At 37.2% G+C, this 16,186-nt stretch overlaps 1 protein-coding gene across 3 annotated transcripts in view; it reads right to left on the bottom strand.

The window, feature by feature from the left end:
* Positions 1-16,186, bottom strand: part of ythdc1 (YTH N6-methyladenosine RNA binding protein C1) — a 21,199-nt gene extending 5,013 nt beyond the window's left edge. Inside the window, exons 1-10 of one of the 3 annotated variants that reach the window (XM_089129812.1) lie at positions 15,970-16,186; positions 13,685-13,786; positions 12,995-13,287; positions 8,960-9,323; positions 7,476-7,529; positions 6,560-6,654; positions 6,360-6,468; positions 4,462-4,579; positions 4,290-4,374; positions 2,037-2,206 (exon numbers count right to left, since the gene is read on the bottom strand). In XM_089129812.1, coding sequence (XP_088985938.1) covers positions 2,037-2,206; positions 4,290-4,374; positions 4,462-4,579; positions 6,360-6,468; positions 6,560-6,654; positions 7,476-7,529; positions 8,960-9,323; positions 12,995-13,287; positions 13,685-13,786; positions 15,970-15,997 — 1,418 coding nt within the window. In that variant the 5' untranslated portion in view covers positions 15,998-16,186. The remainder of the gene's footprint in view (positions 1-2,036; positions 2,207-4,289; positions 4,375-4,461; positions 4,580-6,359; positions 6,469-6,559; positions 6,655-7,475; positions 7,530-8,959; positions 9,324-12,994; positions 13,288-13,684; positions 13,787-15,969) is intronic. The other 2 variants (XM_089129811.1, XM_039662129.2) reach the window with 2 other exon arrangements.

Here is a 16,186-nt window from a genome sequence, read left to right as displayed (position 1 = left end):
TGGAAGTAAAAACTACAAAAAGCAGCCACTGACATCCAAATAGTAAGTGTGATTAATACATTAAATGCATGTTAATGACTAATTAGGGCTGTCAAACGATTAATTAATCGCATCCAAAATAAAAGTTTGTGTTTACATAATTTATGTGGGTGCACTGTGTATAATTGTATATATATATATATATATATATATATATACACACACACACACGCATGTATATTTAAGAAATAAAATATTTATAATATAAATTATATATAGTATATACATGAAAATATTTCTTAAATGTATACAAGCATGTGTGTGTATTTATATATATATAAAATAATTAAACGGTGCACCCACATATATTATGTAAACAAACTTTTATTTTGGATGCAATTAATCGCGATTAATCGTTTGACAGCCCTATGACTAATTTAAGTTACGTTACCAATACATATGTTTGGATACCAGTTGTTGATCGGTCAAATCTGCTACTATTTCACACTGACAAAGACATCAAGATAGTTGCTTATAAACGTATAAAACCGTCCAAGTAAACATGTATTAGCATTAATGTTATAGTCCCAGTGTAACAGTAGAGCCCTGCTCAGAATTGTATAAAGCTTTCGCTGTGTGTCCTGAAGCCAGAAAATCCCCTTGAACTGTGCCATGAGGGATTGTTAAAACACTTTTGATGAGTCTTTCTAGAAAGACCGTTCCCTTAGTGAGAATGTCATTCTAACAAATGGTGAGAAACCCAATGTCAAAAACAGTGGAGAACAATAAAATCTGGTTGAGAGTGTGACATACCGCATTCTTGTAGTTTTGTGACTGCTAACGTTGGCAAATACTTTTAGAGTAAGAGTAAAAGTTCATATAAAAGTCCATCTTATGCTTTAACACATTTTAAATGGGAGGGCCTGGTAAAGCAGAAGAAGGGGGGAGTGATAAGGAGTGGTGCAGTCCATTGCAAAGCAAACCAAAAAAAGACCAAGAGAAGATCCAGACATCTGGAAATAACCCTTCTCTTGGGATACTCAGTCCATGGAGGGCTCAGAGAAACACAGAAGAAGGGGAGGGTGGAGGCATCATCATTTTACACCATCTTTAGTCCAAACCGCCTACCTACCACCATCTGGAACATCCCATTGAGATCGAGAGGAAGGGGCTTTTTGTAACAAAGAGGGTGGGGAAAGGGGAGGGACGTGTACACATCCAAACTGGAGTCCATCAGTTGGGGCTTTGGCCAGACAACGTGTAAATTGACAAACTTCCTCATAACGTTTGCCTCGTTTAAGTCCTTTTTGGGGCCTTTCTTTGAGTTCATGTAAAGCAGTGCTCTATAGGGACAGTCCCTGGTGCCATTCGAGTCCATATGCACTGCAAACGGGACGACTACTCGCTCCAGCAGCTTTGCAGAAGAACATGCCCTCCCTCCCTGTCTCTCCCTGTTCACCGTTTGACGCTACACCTCCGCACACTTCAACTATCTATATCCTTAAAAGCACACACTGGAGCTTTTTCTGCTTTTTCAAAGAAGTCCTCTTGAAAGCTTTTTTTAAACAACGACTGCTTTCTGCCCCTCAAATCGACGTGCCATCGTCTTCTCTTTAATTATTAAGGCTCCTTTTAAAAGAGTCCCAAATTTGACTGGCTCTATCTCCCCCATGGACACTCCTGCAAGAAAAGGCTTTGGGAACAAATTTAAACACAGTCTCATCTACAGAAACAAAACAGACCTCAGAGTGCTACAACTAGACCATTCTTAAGTTGTTAACAGTTAACAGGCATATCAGGTCAATCGTTACACCATTTCTGCTCCCGTTAACCGTCAAAATTAACAACAGCACGCAGGATTTAGGCCGTGACTTTCCCACAAAAGCCGCAGCCGGTCCGGTCTGCTCTGGTCAGCTTGGTTCGTTGCTCTTCTCTGACCCTCGCTCTCAAGTGACGATGAAGACGAAGGTGGAAAGATAACAAAAACGCACTTGTTCCCTTCGCATCAGGTGACAGGGACACAAGTGCGCACTATCAGTCCAAAGAACATTTCTAACCTTCCCACGTCCCGAGGGACGGGCTCTCTGTGGGGTAGTCGGCCCCGAGATCGAGGCTCTGAGTGCATCCTCCTCTTGTGGCGCATTTTGTGAATGACCTGATACAAGTCAATGCTCTCATCCGGTGGGAAGAGCATGCACAGCTGTGTCCCGCAGTCTGGTTCGATCTCCTGCGGTCGGCCGTTCGCGGACGTGTCCAAGGGATCATGCGGGACAGTGAAAAGAAAGAACGTTAGCGTTTGTTTTCGTGAATAAGCTAACCAGTTTTGGGCATGTTCCTCGGTGTCTACGCGGCGTACAGTGTTGGGTGTAACTAATTACTAAGTGATTAGTGACTAAATATTGTTCAGCCAAAGTGTGAGAAAAAAATCAAATTTAGGAGTTTTTAAACTACTAAAGTTGAAATAAATGCATAATAATGCAACGGGGGAATATGTGAGGGTCCTCACAATGCCAAATGTCTTGTTAGCAGTAAAAAATGGCAGTAATTACTTACTGTAATTTAATTACTTTTCCCTTGAAAATGTAAAGTAAGGGATTACTCTTCATTTATCTGTAATTTAATTACAGTTACTTCTGATGTAATTGAGGTAAATACTGTGTAGATCAATCCGATCTCACAGCGATTCGTATGCATTTTGAGGTGTCGCCCGCACTCGTACAAATTCGTATGAATTATTGTAAAATATGTATGAAAAAAGTGTGAAATGTCGTGAGATCAGACACAAAAAAATAGTGGGTTTAACATCAAAATGTATTGTCTGTATTGTCAAAATGTAATTATTATAAAAGTATGTTTTTTATAATGTAACCTTCTCCACCTTGGTCAGTTTAAGGATAATTCATGCAATTTTATAGTATTTATTTGAAAGAATTAAAAAAGCTGTATATCCTTGTATTATTCAGCTGGTTGAGGTTGATATGGGATTTTGAAAGTAATTAAACGTAATTAAATACTTTTTAGAGAGAGTATTTAGTACAGTAATCCAATTACACTGTTGAAGAGGTCATTAGTAACTAGTAATTAATTACTTTTTTAGAGTAACTTACCCAACACTGGCGGCGTAACAATATATTGTGTCACAATACAAAAATGCAACAATATGCATCGTGGATAGTGACTAAATATTGTGTATTGTTCAGCCAAAGTGTGAGGAAAAATCAAATTTAGGAGTTTTTAAACTACTAAAGTTGAATTGGTAACACTTTACAATAAGGTTCATTAGTTAACATTAGTTAATGTATTTACTAACATGCACTAACCATGAGCAATACATTTGTTACTGCATTTGTTCATGAAAATACAGCTGTTCATTGTTTGTTCATGTTAGTTCACGGTGCATTAACTAATGTTAACAAGATTTTAATCAAGTATTAATAAATGTTAAAAATAACATTAACAAAGATTAACAAATGCTGTATATGTGCTATTCATTATTAGTTCATATTAACTAATGTAGTTAACTAATATTAACTAACGAACCTTATTGTAAAGTGTTACCGTTAAAATTTAATGCATAATAATGCAATGGGGGAATATGTGAGGGTCCTCACAATGCCAAATGTCTTGTTAGCAGTACAAAATGGCAGTATCAAGTCAGTGAAAGATCGCAAGCTTTTTCGTCTAAAATAATTCTGTATTTTCAGCTTCAGAATCATGAATATTGTTATTCTGGTGTCTCTATAGTTCTGTGCTTTGGGTTTCCAGCACCAAGTCCAAATTTGCAATACCAAATTTAGCATTTTAATCAACAGGGCATCGTTACACCCCTACTAAAGAGCAAATGGCATGAGATGCTAGTGAGAAAACAACAGGAAATCAAAATTGTGTTGTTAGTGCATGTTAGTGTTTGGTCTCATCAATAAGGATGACACATATATAGCGTTAATTACACCTTTGATTTCCCTCTATGTTTGTTTAGAGTCTGTAGTGCTTGTAAAATTAAAACAAAAAATTAACATTTCCCCCCCTGTTTTCGACCTATAGCTGTCATCAACAAATGTCATTAATTCCAGCAAAACTGTGTAAATGAAAAGCTGTCAGGGTTCGGTTATAGATGTGAAATTTCCTATATAAAAATCTAATATACGCGTATCTTTTTTCTGGAAACTTAACTTACTTTAATATTTAAAAAGAAAAATGCTGGGAAAAATGGATCCCTTCTGGTATAACATCCTCTCCTTACGATTAAATCATTGAATAAAACCCCAAGTAAAAGGAGTTAATAAAGAAATCACGATAATACGGCTAACCTGTCCATCACGTCCAATCTTCACAGGCTTGTGCTCATTCCACGGGTTGGAGAGGTGAGCAGTTTTTGTGAAAGGTAATTCCCGCCTTTAAACAAAGAAAACACACCTCAATAGCTCAATTGTAAACTATCAACAAATAGCCAGACGGGATTGTTTTCTCATGGTTTAATACCGGCAAATCCAGTCAATTTTGAAGACTCCTCCAAGCATCTTGGCATTCATGCCTGCGGGCAGGACCCAGTGAATGGGGGAACCTCCATGATGAGACTCGGACGAGAGTCGAGCAAAACCTGAAACACACACACAAGTGAACCTGCATTAAGCCACTCCTTATGAGTTTCCATTCACTAAGGGAAAGTGATGTGGATTTAATGAATATGGTTGTCCCTTGAGCATGTAACCAGAAATTATGGACAACAGACTAAAATTATGCCATTTTACAAGACAATGATATTATTAAGGCCATAACACACCAAGCCGACGGTTGGCTCAGTTTTCGCAGTGTTTCCGAACTGGTTGGACACCGTCTGGTGTATTTTAAATAGGGATGGTCAGCATATCGGTATCGGCCGATATATGTTCATTTTTATTGTTATCGTTATCAGCCTGGTAAGAAAATGAGGCCGATATATTAAAGCCTGATAAATAATGTATTATTCCCTTCAGCTGAGACACTTGTTGAGCTCTGTTTGTTTTTGAATTTCTTGAAATATGATTGAAATCTCTTCAAAAAATGAAAATACGGGTCGGTACAACATCTGTCATATCGGCTATACAACACTATAATGAGAACATCATTATAATTGTGCGCATGGATTTAATTGTGAGACTTTTGTTTTTGTAATCAGGCTCTCAAAATTAGGTAAAAATTTGGATTTAAATTTATCGGCCGATATATCGGTTATCGGCTTTCAAATATAAAGAATTATCGGTTATCGGCACCGGCCAAAATTTTCATATCGCTGCATCCCTAAATTTAAAAGATTGAGCATGTTGAATCAGCATTCGTTGGCGTGGGTGAGAGACAGATCACTCTGATTTGCTGTTCAGCTTACACACGATTCTTGCCGTTTTATGAGCTTGCAGATGATTTTTCACTCGGGAGAAAGAGTGGAAATCTGTGATGCTCGCACTTCGCAGCATGTGAGAGGAATTACGAGCCAAGCACGTTACGAGCACCTCTCAAAAATGTTTCAACAACACGTATAAAAAATTGGGGAAGATGGCCCGATTTTCACCAGTGTGTAGACGGTCCCCTATTGCCAAATCATACACATCCACGTCACACTGGTTTAAACTTGACATTTGTGTTCTTTGCTGAACTCAAGCGCTTCTCACTGGATCTCGTGAGCGAGATGATCAGAGTAGTGAGGTCACGCTGCCGTTTGGACTTTGAACCGAGCGGATAAATGCTCCGTGTGGCGGAGTTTCGTTCCGCTTTTGGAGCATAAACATTATCGAACTCTTGATATCGTTTTATCGAGTAAAATTATATCATGATAATTATCGTTTTATCGCCCAGCCCTAGTCAAGCATCAATGCTGTTGTTCTTAATCAAAACATAAGGCAGTCCATAGAAATGCCGATACAAATATTTTTGGGTTTAAAATCCGATATATATCGGCCGATATTTTATTTATTTATTTTTTTAAACTGGACATGATAGTCACAAATTTTGTCATGCTTATTTGAGTTAAGAGAACTGATGGGGATGTTCTTTTAATTGTTATTCAAGCAATGTATGTATCGTGACCAACTCAACGAGTGTTGCCAACAGGGACGGTGTAGAGCGCCCTCTGGTGGACAAACAACTCCAACACTCATGACATGGTTCAAGCGTGTTTTGTCCGTTTTAACGGCCATTTATCGGCCATTATAACTGCCGAAACCGATAGTTTGGAAAATGCCTAATATCGGTCTGGCTCTAAAAACAAACAAGTGTTATTGGCACTCTGAGGATACAAGTCACTCTTAAATCATGGCAAATCACGTGCTCAAATTCTTGCTTATGGGTTTATCGTCCATTTATGTTTGGTATTCCTTACGGCAGTTTTTCTTTTTAAGACCCACCTTGAAACTTTCCACTCTCCCTAACTGAGAAGATTAGCACAACACTTCGAGCAGCGCGAAAAGCAGCGTTGAGTTTTTTCTCGTTGACGGGCAGAGTGGACCACACACCCTGTGAAGAGAGAAAGCATGTCATGTTAACTGGGTTAAGCTTCCATTAAATCTCTTAAATCAAACCGTAAACAGAGCTGTGAGGGGCAAACCTTTGCTTTAGCCAGGGAAACATTCTCATGGTTGTTGCTCTTAATAAGAAAAAACCTGGCCTCTCTCAGGATATACTTCAGCTTGCTGGTTTGATCTTTTAAAAAAACACAAAAGGGGAGAAAAACATTATTAAACTGGTCACAAAATGGCTGCAGGCAACACCAAAAATTAAAATAATTGACCATGAATTTTAACAGTAGTTAGTCAACTCTTTGCACAGAGAACACGCGTCAGGAGGCATCACATTTCAGTAGTAAAGCCACAACAACAAAAAACGGTTTGTGTCACAAATAAAGATTAATAAATTTGAAAGAAGCCAATTTTAGATCGGTCATGAGCGTTTCATGTTAACAAAATGCTAAATTTGAAAGAACAGATGCTGTTGATAATGTTCAACTAGAGGCACACGTAAACACATAGTTTAATGTCATAGTTGACATTGCACGTTCAAGATATAGGGGCACATGTTACTCCATATCTGCTAAACCAAGGTTCTTCAAACAGGGAGTCGGCAAGGGGTCCTCCAATTAATGTTTCATCACAAATTATTTTTTGTTAAATTAAAACACAAATTACAATGTCACATCATGCTAAGCACCCTCAAAGGTTTGCCATCATACTGGCAAACGCAAGTGGTTCAACGGATCACAAAACTCTTAATATTACGTTTTTTGATTCACTTAATTTTACCAGCCAGCGGTGCCAATAATTAATGTCTTCAACATGCGAGTTGGATGAAGATCAGACCACATTTTATAAGTAATCAATCTAACAATCTAGGTACTTTTAAAGGGTTCACAAACAAAAAAAACCCCGGAGGATTCACTGCTTGAAAAAATATTACCGCTAGATTACAGACGTGACAACACAATTAAATGCGCAAACATTATCTGAATGTGAGTGTGATGTTCTTACCCTTCCTCACAGCTCTGACAGAAGAGGACAGTTTTTCATGTTTCTTTTCAGACCCTAAAAGTCAAAGAGAAGCAAGCTTTAACATTAAGCTGATTAAGATTCATTCCCACAAGCCTTACATTATGGTATATGTTTAGAGAGACAAAATCTAGTTGTTAGAAATTCACACTATTTCAGGCAACAACAACTGTTACGTATTTATTACTACTCTAAGGAACAGATTATTACTATTAAATGGCTCTCTGAAAATGTTACATAGCCTGATGAAGACCCTTTGGGTCGAAACCAGAAGTGGCAGTGTGCAGATTCTTGTTTATTTGGACTCTGAAAATGTTAAACATTTAAAACTGCAGGACTGACCGCTGTCCCAGTTGACCAATTGGGTTTTCTTGCATCATTTATACTCAATTTATGTAGCCATGTAAAAAATAGTTTCGAGGATGGATCATGATCTGCATCGATGCAGTAACAGACTATAATCGATTATGGTAGGGCTGGGTAATAAATATCGATTTCTCGATATTAATCGATTCTCATTTTTACGAACCGATATCGATTCTTAAATCTCAAGAATCGATTAGTCATCCTGTTTCATTTGAATGAATGGGACATCAAATCGCGGCTGCGCGCATCCAAAAAAATCGCAATAATATTTGTCCTTTGTTACTATTGATATGAAACAAAGTTTAAATTTTTAAATTACGTCCATTTTTTTTTAGAAATTCAAAAACATAAATAGCGTTTTGGCGCTGTGGCATGAGATCGCTCTGGCGCAACGCAAGAGAAGCAGTGGCGCTGATCTCCCTTCCGGCTTAATAATACCCGTCACAGCGCGAAATAAACATGAATGAGCATCTGAAAGTGAGTTAAAGATAGAGTACAACTTATCGAAATCCGTATCATGTCACATTGATTCGCTCAATCAGCGTTTCAACCGTGAAAAGACGTCAGTTAAACTAATCAATGTCATGTATCGTCATATTTACCTCAGGAAACCCACATAAACTCGTTAGTCAGCTAGAAAAAATAACTCTAGAGAGGAGAATTTTGCTAAATATATACACCATATTACATATGCATTATAATCTTAATGTTCTTCAATATTTAATGCATATTTGAATAAATCTGGCAAGTTTTTAGGACAGCCACAATTTAAATGTTTATATTTCATATAATCTTCTTATTATAAAAATAAATAAAAGTGTAATTTAAGTGTTTGTATAACTACAAAACAGTTTATTATTACCTTCATATTAGGCTAATGAAGCCTATAGGCTACAACTAGACCTCCATAGTTTACAGCATTAGTTAAGAGATTTGATTCCCTTGAGAAAAATGGCCATTTATTGTAACTGATATCCAAAATAATCGATATTGAATCGAAATCGAATCGAATTGCAAGCTTGTGAATCGAAATTGAATCGAATTGTGAAATTTGTCTCAATACCCAGCCCTAGATTATGGCTCATTTGAGTAGCTCATACCTGACGCTTCTGAGCCCGAGGCTGAATGTACGGACTCTCCCTCCGAGAAGGACACAGACTCAGACTGGGAATCACTGGCCTCACTGCGAGTGTCGTAGTCATTCGGTTCATTTCCCTCCTGTGGGTCCTCTTCCTCTAGTTCATACTCTTCCTCTTCTTCTTCTTCCTCTTCTTCATCCACTTCCTCCTCCTCCACTTCCTTCTCTTCCCCTTCCTCCTGCATGGCTCCTTCTTCGACATCAGAGCAGTTTCCTTCAGAGGAAGCCACAGAGCTGCCAGTCACATATTCATCTGAATGAGGCTCTTCCTCTCTGGACGAGCGACTCGTTCTGCCTGTACTCTCCTCACTGGTCCTCCGCATCTTCTGAAAACAAGTGCATGTATTACACACCATGCTTGCTATGCAACTTAAATGATGGATTATTAGTTTTACAAATATAACATAAATCTGTTTTAACTGTACGACTCGAGTAACTGTGAAAGCTTTGGTACAGTTTGACACTGAAATGATGGTAAAAATCAAGTAAAAGAACAACAAAGATGCAAATAAAAATTGGAGTATGTCTGATGTAACGTGTCTGCGATCAGATGCAACTTAATCGAGCAAGTTTAACCTCTTAACTGTCACCCCCCTTTTTTTGAATAGACATGGAAATGCTAATTTTGAACTTAAATGGTTGTAATTCAAGAATGCTTTGTAATATAGACGTAAGATTGGTCTCGTTTTAAAGACATTTGGCAGATTTTTCTCGAAGTGAAATAAATTAAGAAAGTGAAAGACAAAAAAGTTATATAAGTTTGAGTTTATGGAAATGTTCAATGTAAAAAAAAAAAATGATTCATATTTTATATAAAATATATATTTTCAAAACCTGGGCTACTCTAAAGCTGCAGAAAAATCAAAACCAAATATCTAAACAAGTTGTGTTTAAAATTTTAGGTTGATATCTCAAAAATGAGCTTTCAGTGAGATATAGTTTGGGCGCAGTACCGAACGCTTCCACTAGGGCACAACCAGACTCCATTACAGCCCATATAAGGGCGCCTCCATTTCCATATGTGTTTAGAGTGATCTGAACCATTATTTCCACAATTTTCATACAATTTATGAAGTAGAAATCCTAATCAGAAGTAGTATGGGAAGTTTGGCAGATTTTGATATGAATTCAACAGGAATCACATACAAAGAACACGCATGCGTGTTATAGCCTATTGCCACATCACAAATGTTGATTTTTTTTTCCCGTAATATTTAAAACATTTTCAGACCTTTTTTTCTAAAATAATCGAATGGATTCTATCTTTTGAACTCTTGGTATGAAATCAAACTGAGGTTTCTACCTTTTTTTCATGATTTTTCATGTTCACTGCTATTTCAAAATAAAGGTCTGAACGCTTTATGAGTATGAAAATATTCTTGTTGTAAATTGATAAATTACAGCTCCTGTGTAATTTATTTTAAAAATCAGTCACCAAATATGGAAACTAGAGATTGTAAGCTTTCAAATGATATATAGTTTGTCAAAATTACTTAAGGTCTTTTTAAAGATATTATTGTTTTAAAAATATAAATGGCAAGTGTCCCACATCGCGATATTGACATGTACGATTATCATATCGTGCACATTTGCTTATCCGCGGTAAAAAAAAAAAAAAAACAGAATTCACCTGCACTGCTTTCAGCTTTTCAGTTTTTAACTTCTTTCAGCTTGACTGCTTACCTGTACAGCGCTGAAAATGTCCGAGACAGAGGCTGCGAATCTCTATCTCCCGCCGGAAAAATAAATAAAATCTGCAGTATGGGAATATTTTGTACTATATCCGAAAAACGATCATGGTGTTTTCATTGAAGATGGATATCCAGTTTGCAAGGTGGACGAAGAGTGGCTGTAAAAGGAGTAAACACGTCGAACATGTTCTCCCATATTCAGGAACACCTTCCCTCCGTGAAGATAAAGGTTATTCATAACTTTTATAACTTAAGGCCATATTATTTCTGTCATGCTGAGGGAATCCCGGTCTGTCAAAAAGACGCACACCCGTCTTTTTTGCGTTACAAAACAGATGCCACGTAAAATGTGTGATTTAAAAAGATAGATGGATGAATAAATCAAAATATAGCTGTGCAGTAGCCTAAATCAAATCGCGATGTGCGTTTCTGTGAATATACAACGCAAAAAGACTGGTGTGCAAGCCCCTTCTATATTCAGCGCGTCTCTGTATGAATGAGCAGCGCCGTTTCGTCTAGTAGATCTAGTACACACTCAAGTACGCATGACGCTCATGGTTTTTAAAGCTGTCTCACCCACTATGTGAAGATGTGAACGCATGAACATATCCAGACAGAGAACACTTAATGTGCACTTTATAATTGTTTTTTAAAAGAATAATCATCAAATACACGCCTCGTTTACACTGCATAGTTCAAGTGACCCAAATCCGATTTTTTCCTCTCATGTGGCACAGATCGGATATGACCGGTGAACGTGAAAGCAGGAAAAAAAACGCATGGGTTCCAACTTTCTCAGATTGGATTCAGGCCTCATTCATATGTGGTTATAAATCGGATATGAATCAGATACGTGTATTTGCGTCTGCCATGTAAGCAGACAAATCGGATATTCCCCAGTAAATGCGAGTCGTACGTCATTAAAAAGTGTGCGATTATAGGCGCGATGGAAGAAAAGATACACACAGTGGAGCAATGCGGAGGTTTCATGTCTTTTGAGTGTTTGGGGTGAAGAGTGCCGGCAAAAATGCAGGGTTGTTAAAGAAATAAATCCGTATTTGAAGACATTTCACGAGAGGACTCGTTTTAAGTGCTCGTGGCAGTGTCTCTCCTCTTTTTTTTCTCCACAGTATCCTCAGCAGTGTAAGTGTAAATGCAAAAATTGCATATGGGTCACTTTTAAAAGATAATGTAAACAGGTCGTCAAAAAAAAATCAGATATAGTCAGAAAATCGGATTTGGGCATCAAGACCTGCAGTGTAAATGCAGCCTAACTGAAACTCATAGGTGTTCAGTACAACCTGTAAAAAAAAAGTTTGGTTTAGCCTATGACTAAAATAATGACTAAAATATGTGTATAGTTTTTTTGTCCATGTTTTAATTTAGTTAACCTCTCTTGTGTAGATAAACTAAAGTTGTTACATTTGATCTGATTGCATTTTCAAAAATACATTTTGTATTCAACCACAGAATCCAGACCAGTTATTTCAGACAACCCAGAATTTCTGTGGAAATAAATATACATTTCATAAAGACTCTATTGAAAAAAACTTTGTAAACCATGTTCAACCAAAAACCATATCTGTTTTTATTCATTTAAGGGCCATTGTAGCTGATGATGATTATAATAATGATAGTTTAATACCGTGAAACCGTGATATTTTCTGAGACGATTATCATACCGTGAAAATCTCATACCGTTACAACCCTACTAGTCACGTCACTGTGCATTCGCTCTATGCTGAAAAAACGCTGAATCATCCAGTACTGAGTCTTTATGAACCAATCATTCACATCAATTTTACAGTCTGTTTCACCTGTCTGGATCCTACATGCGTGTTCAAGCATCTTCTAGCCCTTCTGAGAGGGTTTTCTCCACTGCTGGAGATACAGGGAGGTCCCAAAATCTCCCAGGGAAAGCAGAAATGTTGGTTTTCCTTCAGAAAAATTGTTAAATACTTTTGCAAAAGCTGCTAAATATGACGTTGAATTTGTTGCCATTAACAATCTATTAAACTCCTTTGACAAGTTTAAGGAATAAACACAAAAAGGAATGTTTGAGTTGAGTATTGTGCATTTTTTCCTTGCTATTGCTGAACTCATTTTAATGAAACCGAATCGTAAGGCGGAACCGTAAAATTTCTCACGATTCCCAATCCTAGTCAAACTACATTTAAAAGCTCACCAGAGACAAGAGACGTGCTGCTCTGTTCATATAGATCCCATTCTGTTTGCCATTTGTTATTAAGATAAGAATGAATAATTAGTTTTAGATCAACCTTAATGCAAAAACCATCCTCTCTCACCTCTGTCAGTTCAGGCAGCAGGGGTTTGATTCGTCTCTGGGAGTCTCTGCTGCGGGACAGGCCCTTTTCACTATAGCCTTTAGGCAGATCAGCCCGGGATCCTCTTCCAGCATGGTTCTTTCTGTCATCATAGATGTCTTCCGGTGCGTGTCTTCCTCTGGGATTGCTCGTCTTTTTGCTGTTTGAGCCAGAAGAAGTTGCAGCTCTCTTTAGTTGCTGTCTGGTAGTGTGTCCTGAGGCTCTAAGCCGCTTTGCATCCTGGCTGTCTCCTCGTTCATGCTTCCTTTTAGACCCTGAGGCATAAGGTAAATGAGAAGTTAATGTGGTGACAGAGCCAGAGAGAGGTGGTTTGCTATTGGTCGATCTCATGTGAGTGACAGGTTGCCCCGCCCTCGCCCCAGTTAACATCAGAGATGATGTTGCAAACGGGAAGCTATTTTAATTAAAGAAGCATATTCTAGAAAAAAAAAATTATGTGCACAGATACATCATTTATAATAAACACTGCAATATTACATAAAAAACAGAATTTTGATTTCAAGGTGACTTAGTGACTCAGTGTGAATATTTTGGATTGATACTACAGTACCCAAACAAACAAATCTGAACACTTGTAAAATGACTTGAAAAAGTATGAATAGTTGGTCAAAATTGGATGCATCTGAACCGGTCAATGCTTTCAAACTGTACCTTTTTTCTCATTAACATCATGTTCACTCTCAGGATTGTAGAGCTCATCATCCTGGTCAGGAGCATCAGTCAAAATGTCTTCCAGCACATTCAGTTCCCCATCTGGAAATAAAAGCACAAAAATGTTGCATTTTAGTTTTAAGTATATTGGTATGTCATTGGTCACTCGAGTCGCACCAACATGAAACATTACGTAGGGATGTCCATAGATATGTATATAAAGGCTAGATGTCTTAAGGCAGAGTTTCTATCGTCATCACCGGCGGCCATCTTGTCACAGGTAAGCTGATGTAAGATGAGTGGTCAACACGAATCTGGTTGAAATCTTGATGGATTTACAAACGGTTTGGTTTCTTACAAACGTTATTAACGTGGCTATAATTATCTGGATGATTATTTATTTATACACTTATTATTCATAAGTATGCAGTGTCATAACTAAATCTCTGATGATTATAACAAACCAAACCGTTTGAAAATCGGTACAAAATTGAGCAAGTTATGGTTATTTTAATAGTACATGTACTATTAACACAATGTTACGAGTGAGCGAGCTGCCTGTGACAAGATGGCCGCCAGGTGCAGACGTAACCTCCATTGGCCAGCAGCGTGGACGAGATATCTAGCCTTTATATAGATCTCAACGATTAATCGATTAACTGTCGATAATACATTAATCGATCAAACTTATCGAGCATCGACTAACCAGGTCTATGCGCGTGCCTGCAACTCAACCGCGAAACATGTAAGCGAGCCGCCGGAGTTATGTTTGAGACTTCATCATGACTACGTTTGCGTGTGTGTTCGCAGCCTCTCGTTTTATGCAAATGGTAAGTTGTAATAGTTTATTATGTGTACTCCTTTCAAATTGGATGCATTTTGTTGAGAATTGAAGCGTGATCTTTAGCGCGTGCAGCTCAAACGGCAATGCACGACTAATAATGACTATTGGGAGTGTCATATTACATAACATTATAAAGAGACCAATATTGTATTTAAACGTGGTGAATTATTTGGGTTTAGTTGCCCTGTCGCGTTGTTCCAGAAAGAGCGCGTGCACAACATTCAGTCATTCTGAATGGCGCGTAACTTGGTTCAAGTTCACTTGTGCATTCACGTCATTTTGTGAAGATATAATTTGTAATATTATGTTCATTTTGTATATATATCCGGCTAATCTCATATCGGTTGTGTTTCTTTGATTTAAATAACGAAAGTGCTCAGCACAGCTCAGACAAGCACGCATCTGAGGCGGCGTTGGTGACAAGTTGTATGAGTCGTTATATTTGATTATTAAATGATTAATTTAATTATCTATAAGTGTTGCTGTTAATGTTTCAAGTTTTTCATTCAAGTAGTTTACCAGACAGATTATTATATGTAGACTTAATATATTAAGGCTAAGCCTACCCATATGGATTTTTATTAACATGTTTGCCACAGGTGAGCCAGTGCACGAATATTTTTTTATGTATTTAAATTTTCTGTGCATTGTTAAACTACATAAATGCCATTCTGTACCATATCCCAACTAACATCATTTGAGCAATATAACATTTTTCATTCAGTATATAGCAGTTTTATTCAGTATATAAGCAATATTTTGCTTTTTATGTTAAAGACACTATTGATACAGTGAGAAATGTAGCCTACATTCTCAGGAAAATTGCCTTATCAGTTAATCATTAATCGATCGATAAGGTCAATCAATTAATGATTAATGAATTAATCGATAATTTGCATGATCCCTACAATATAGCATTCAATACAACAGATACGTCACAATAGATTAACAGATAAAAACATTAATAATATAAATTCAAATTAATTCAGCAAAAAAGCCATTCACGTTTAATATTAAACTGTTCCGTTGAACATGTTAGTGTAAAATGTGCAAACACTTTAATTAATTCATTGTGAGACATCAAATATTGAAGTTACATAACGTGTTTTACAAAATTTATTAGGCAAAACAGATCTATTTTGATGCATAACTAAATCACACAGATGTCCTATATACCTTAAATCAATAAAATACATGTTTCTGTCTGAAACAAAATCCTCCATGATACACGTTAGCATCATGCTATGCTAATAATAGAGGTTACGATTCCTCAACAGATCAACGTCTAGAAAGAATGGGAGCTAATATAAAAACTAAAACTTAATATCCAACAGCTAGTAGTTTATAAATTGTAAATAAAAAACACATATTACGGTTTTTGTTCAACAAATCTGTGACTAGGCTAACGTTACAGGTAAAAAAAAAAAATCTTTAACGTTACCTTTCTCATCTCTCCTGTCGACAGACATTTTCAGCCCCCCGTGGATTAAACACGCTTTAAAGGGCCCCCTTCTCTCTTTCTAGATTTGTTCTTTGTTAATATGTTAATTCGTCGATATTTTTGAAAATGTGGCACACCATTAAATGTTTTGTGCTTTGAGCGTGTTTGTCTGCTTTAAAATGGCGTTTCTCTTCCTCCCTCCGCATCGCAGTGTGTG

Source organism: Pimephales promelas, chromosome 4 (assembly GCF_988280905.1).
Source record: "Pimephales promelas chromosome 4, fPimPro1.hap1.1, whole genome shotgun sequence".
NCBI classification, from domain to species: domain Eukaryota; kingdom Metazoa; phylum Chordata; class Actinopteri; order Cypriniformes; family Leuciscidae; genus Pimephales; species Pimephales promelas.
The sequence above is the reverse complement of the archived record's forward strand: the minus strand, read 5'-3'. Positions and strand labels throughout refer to the sequence as shown.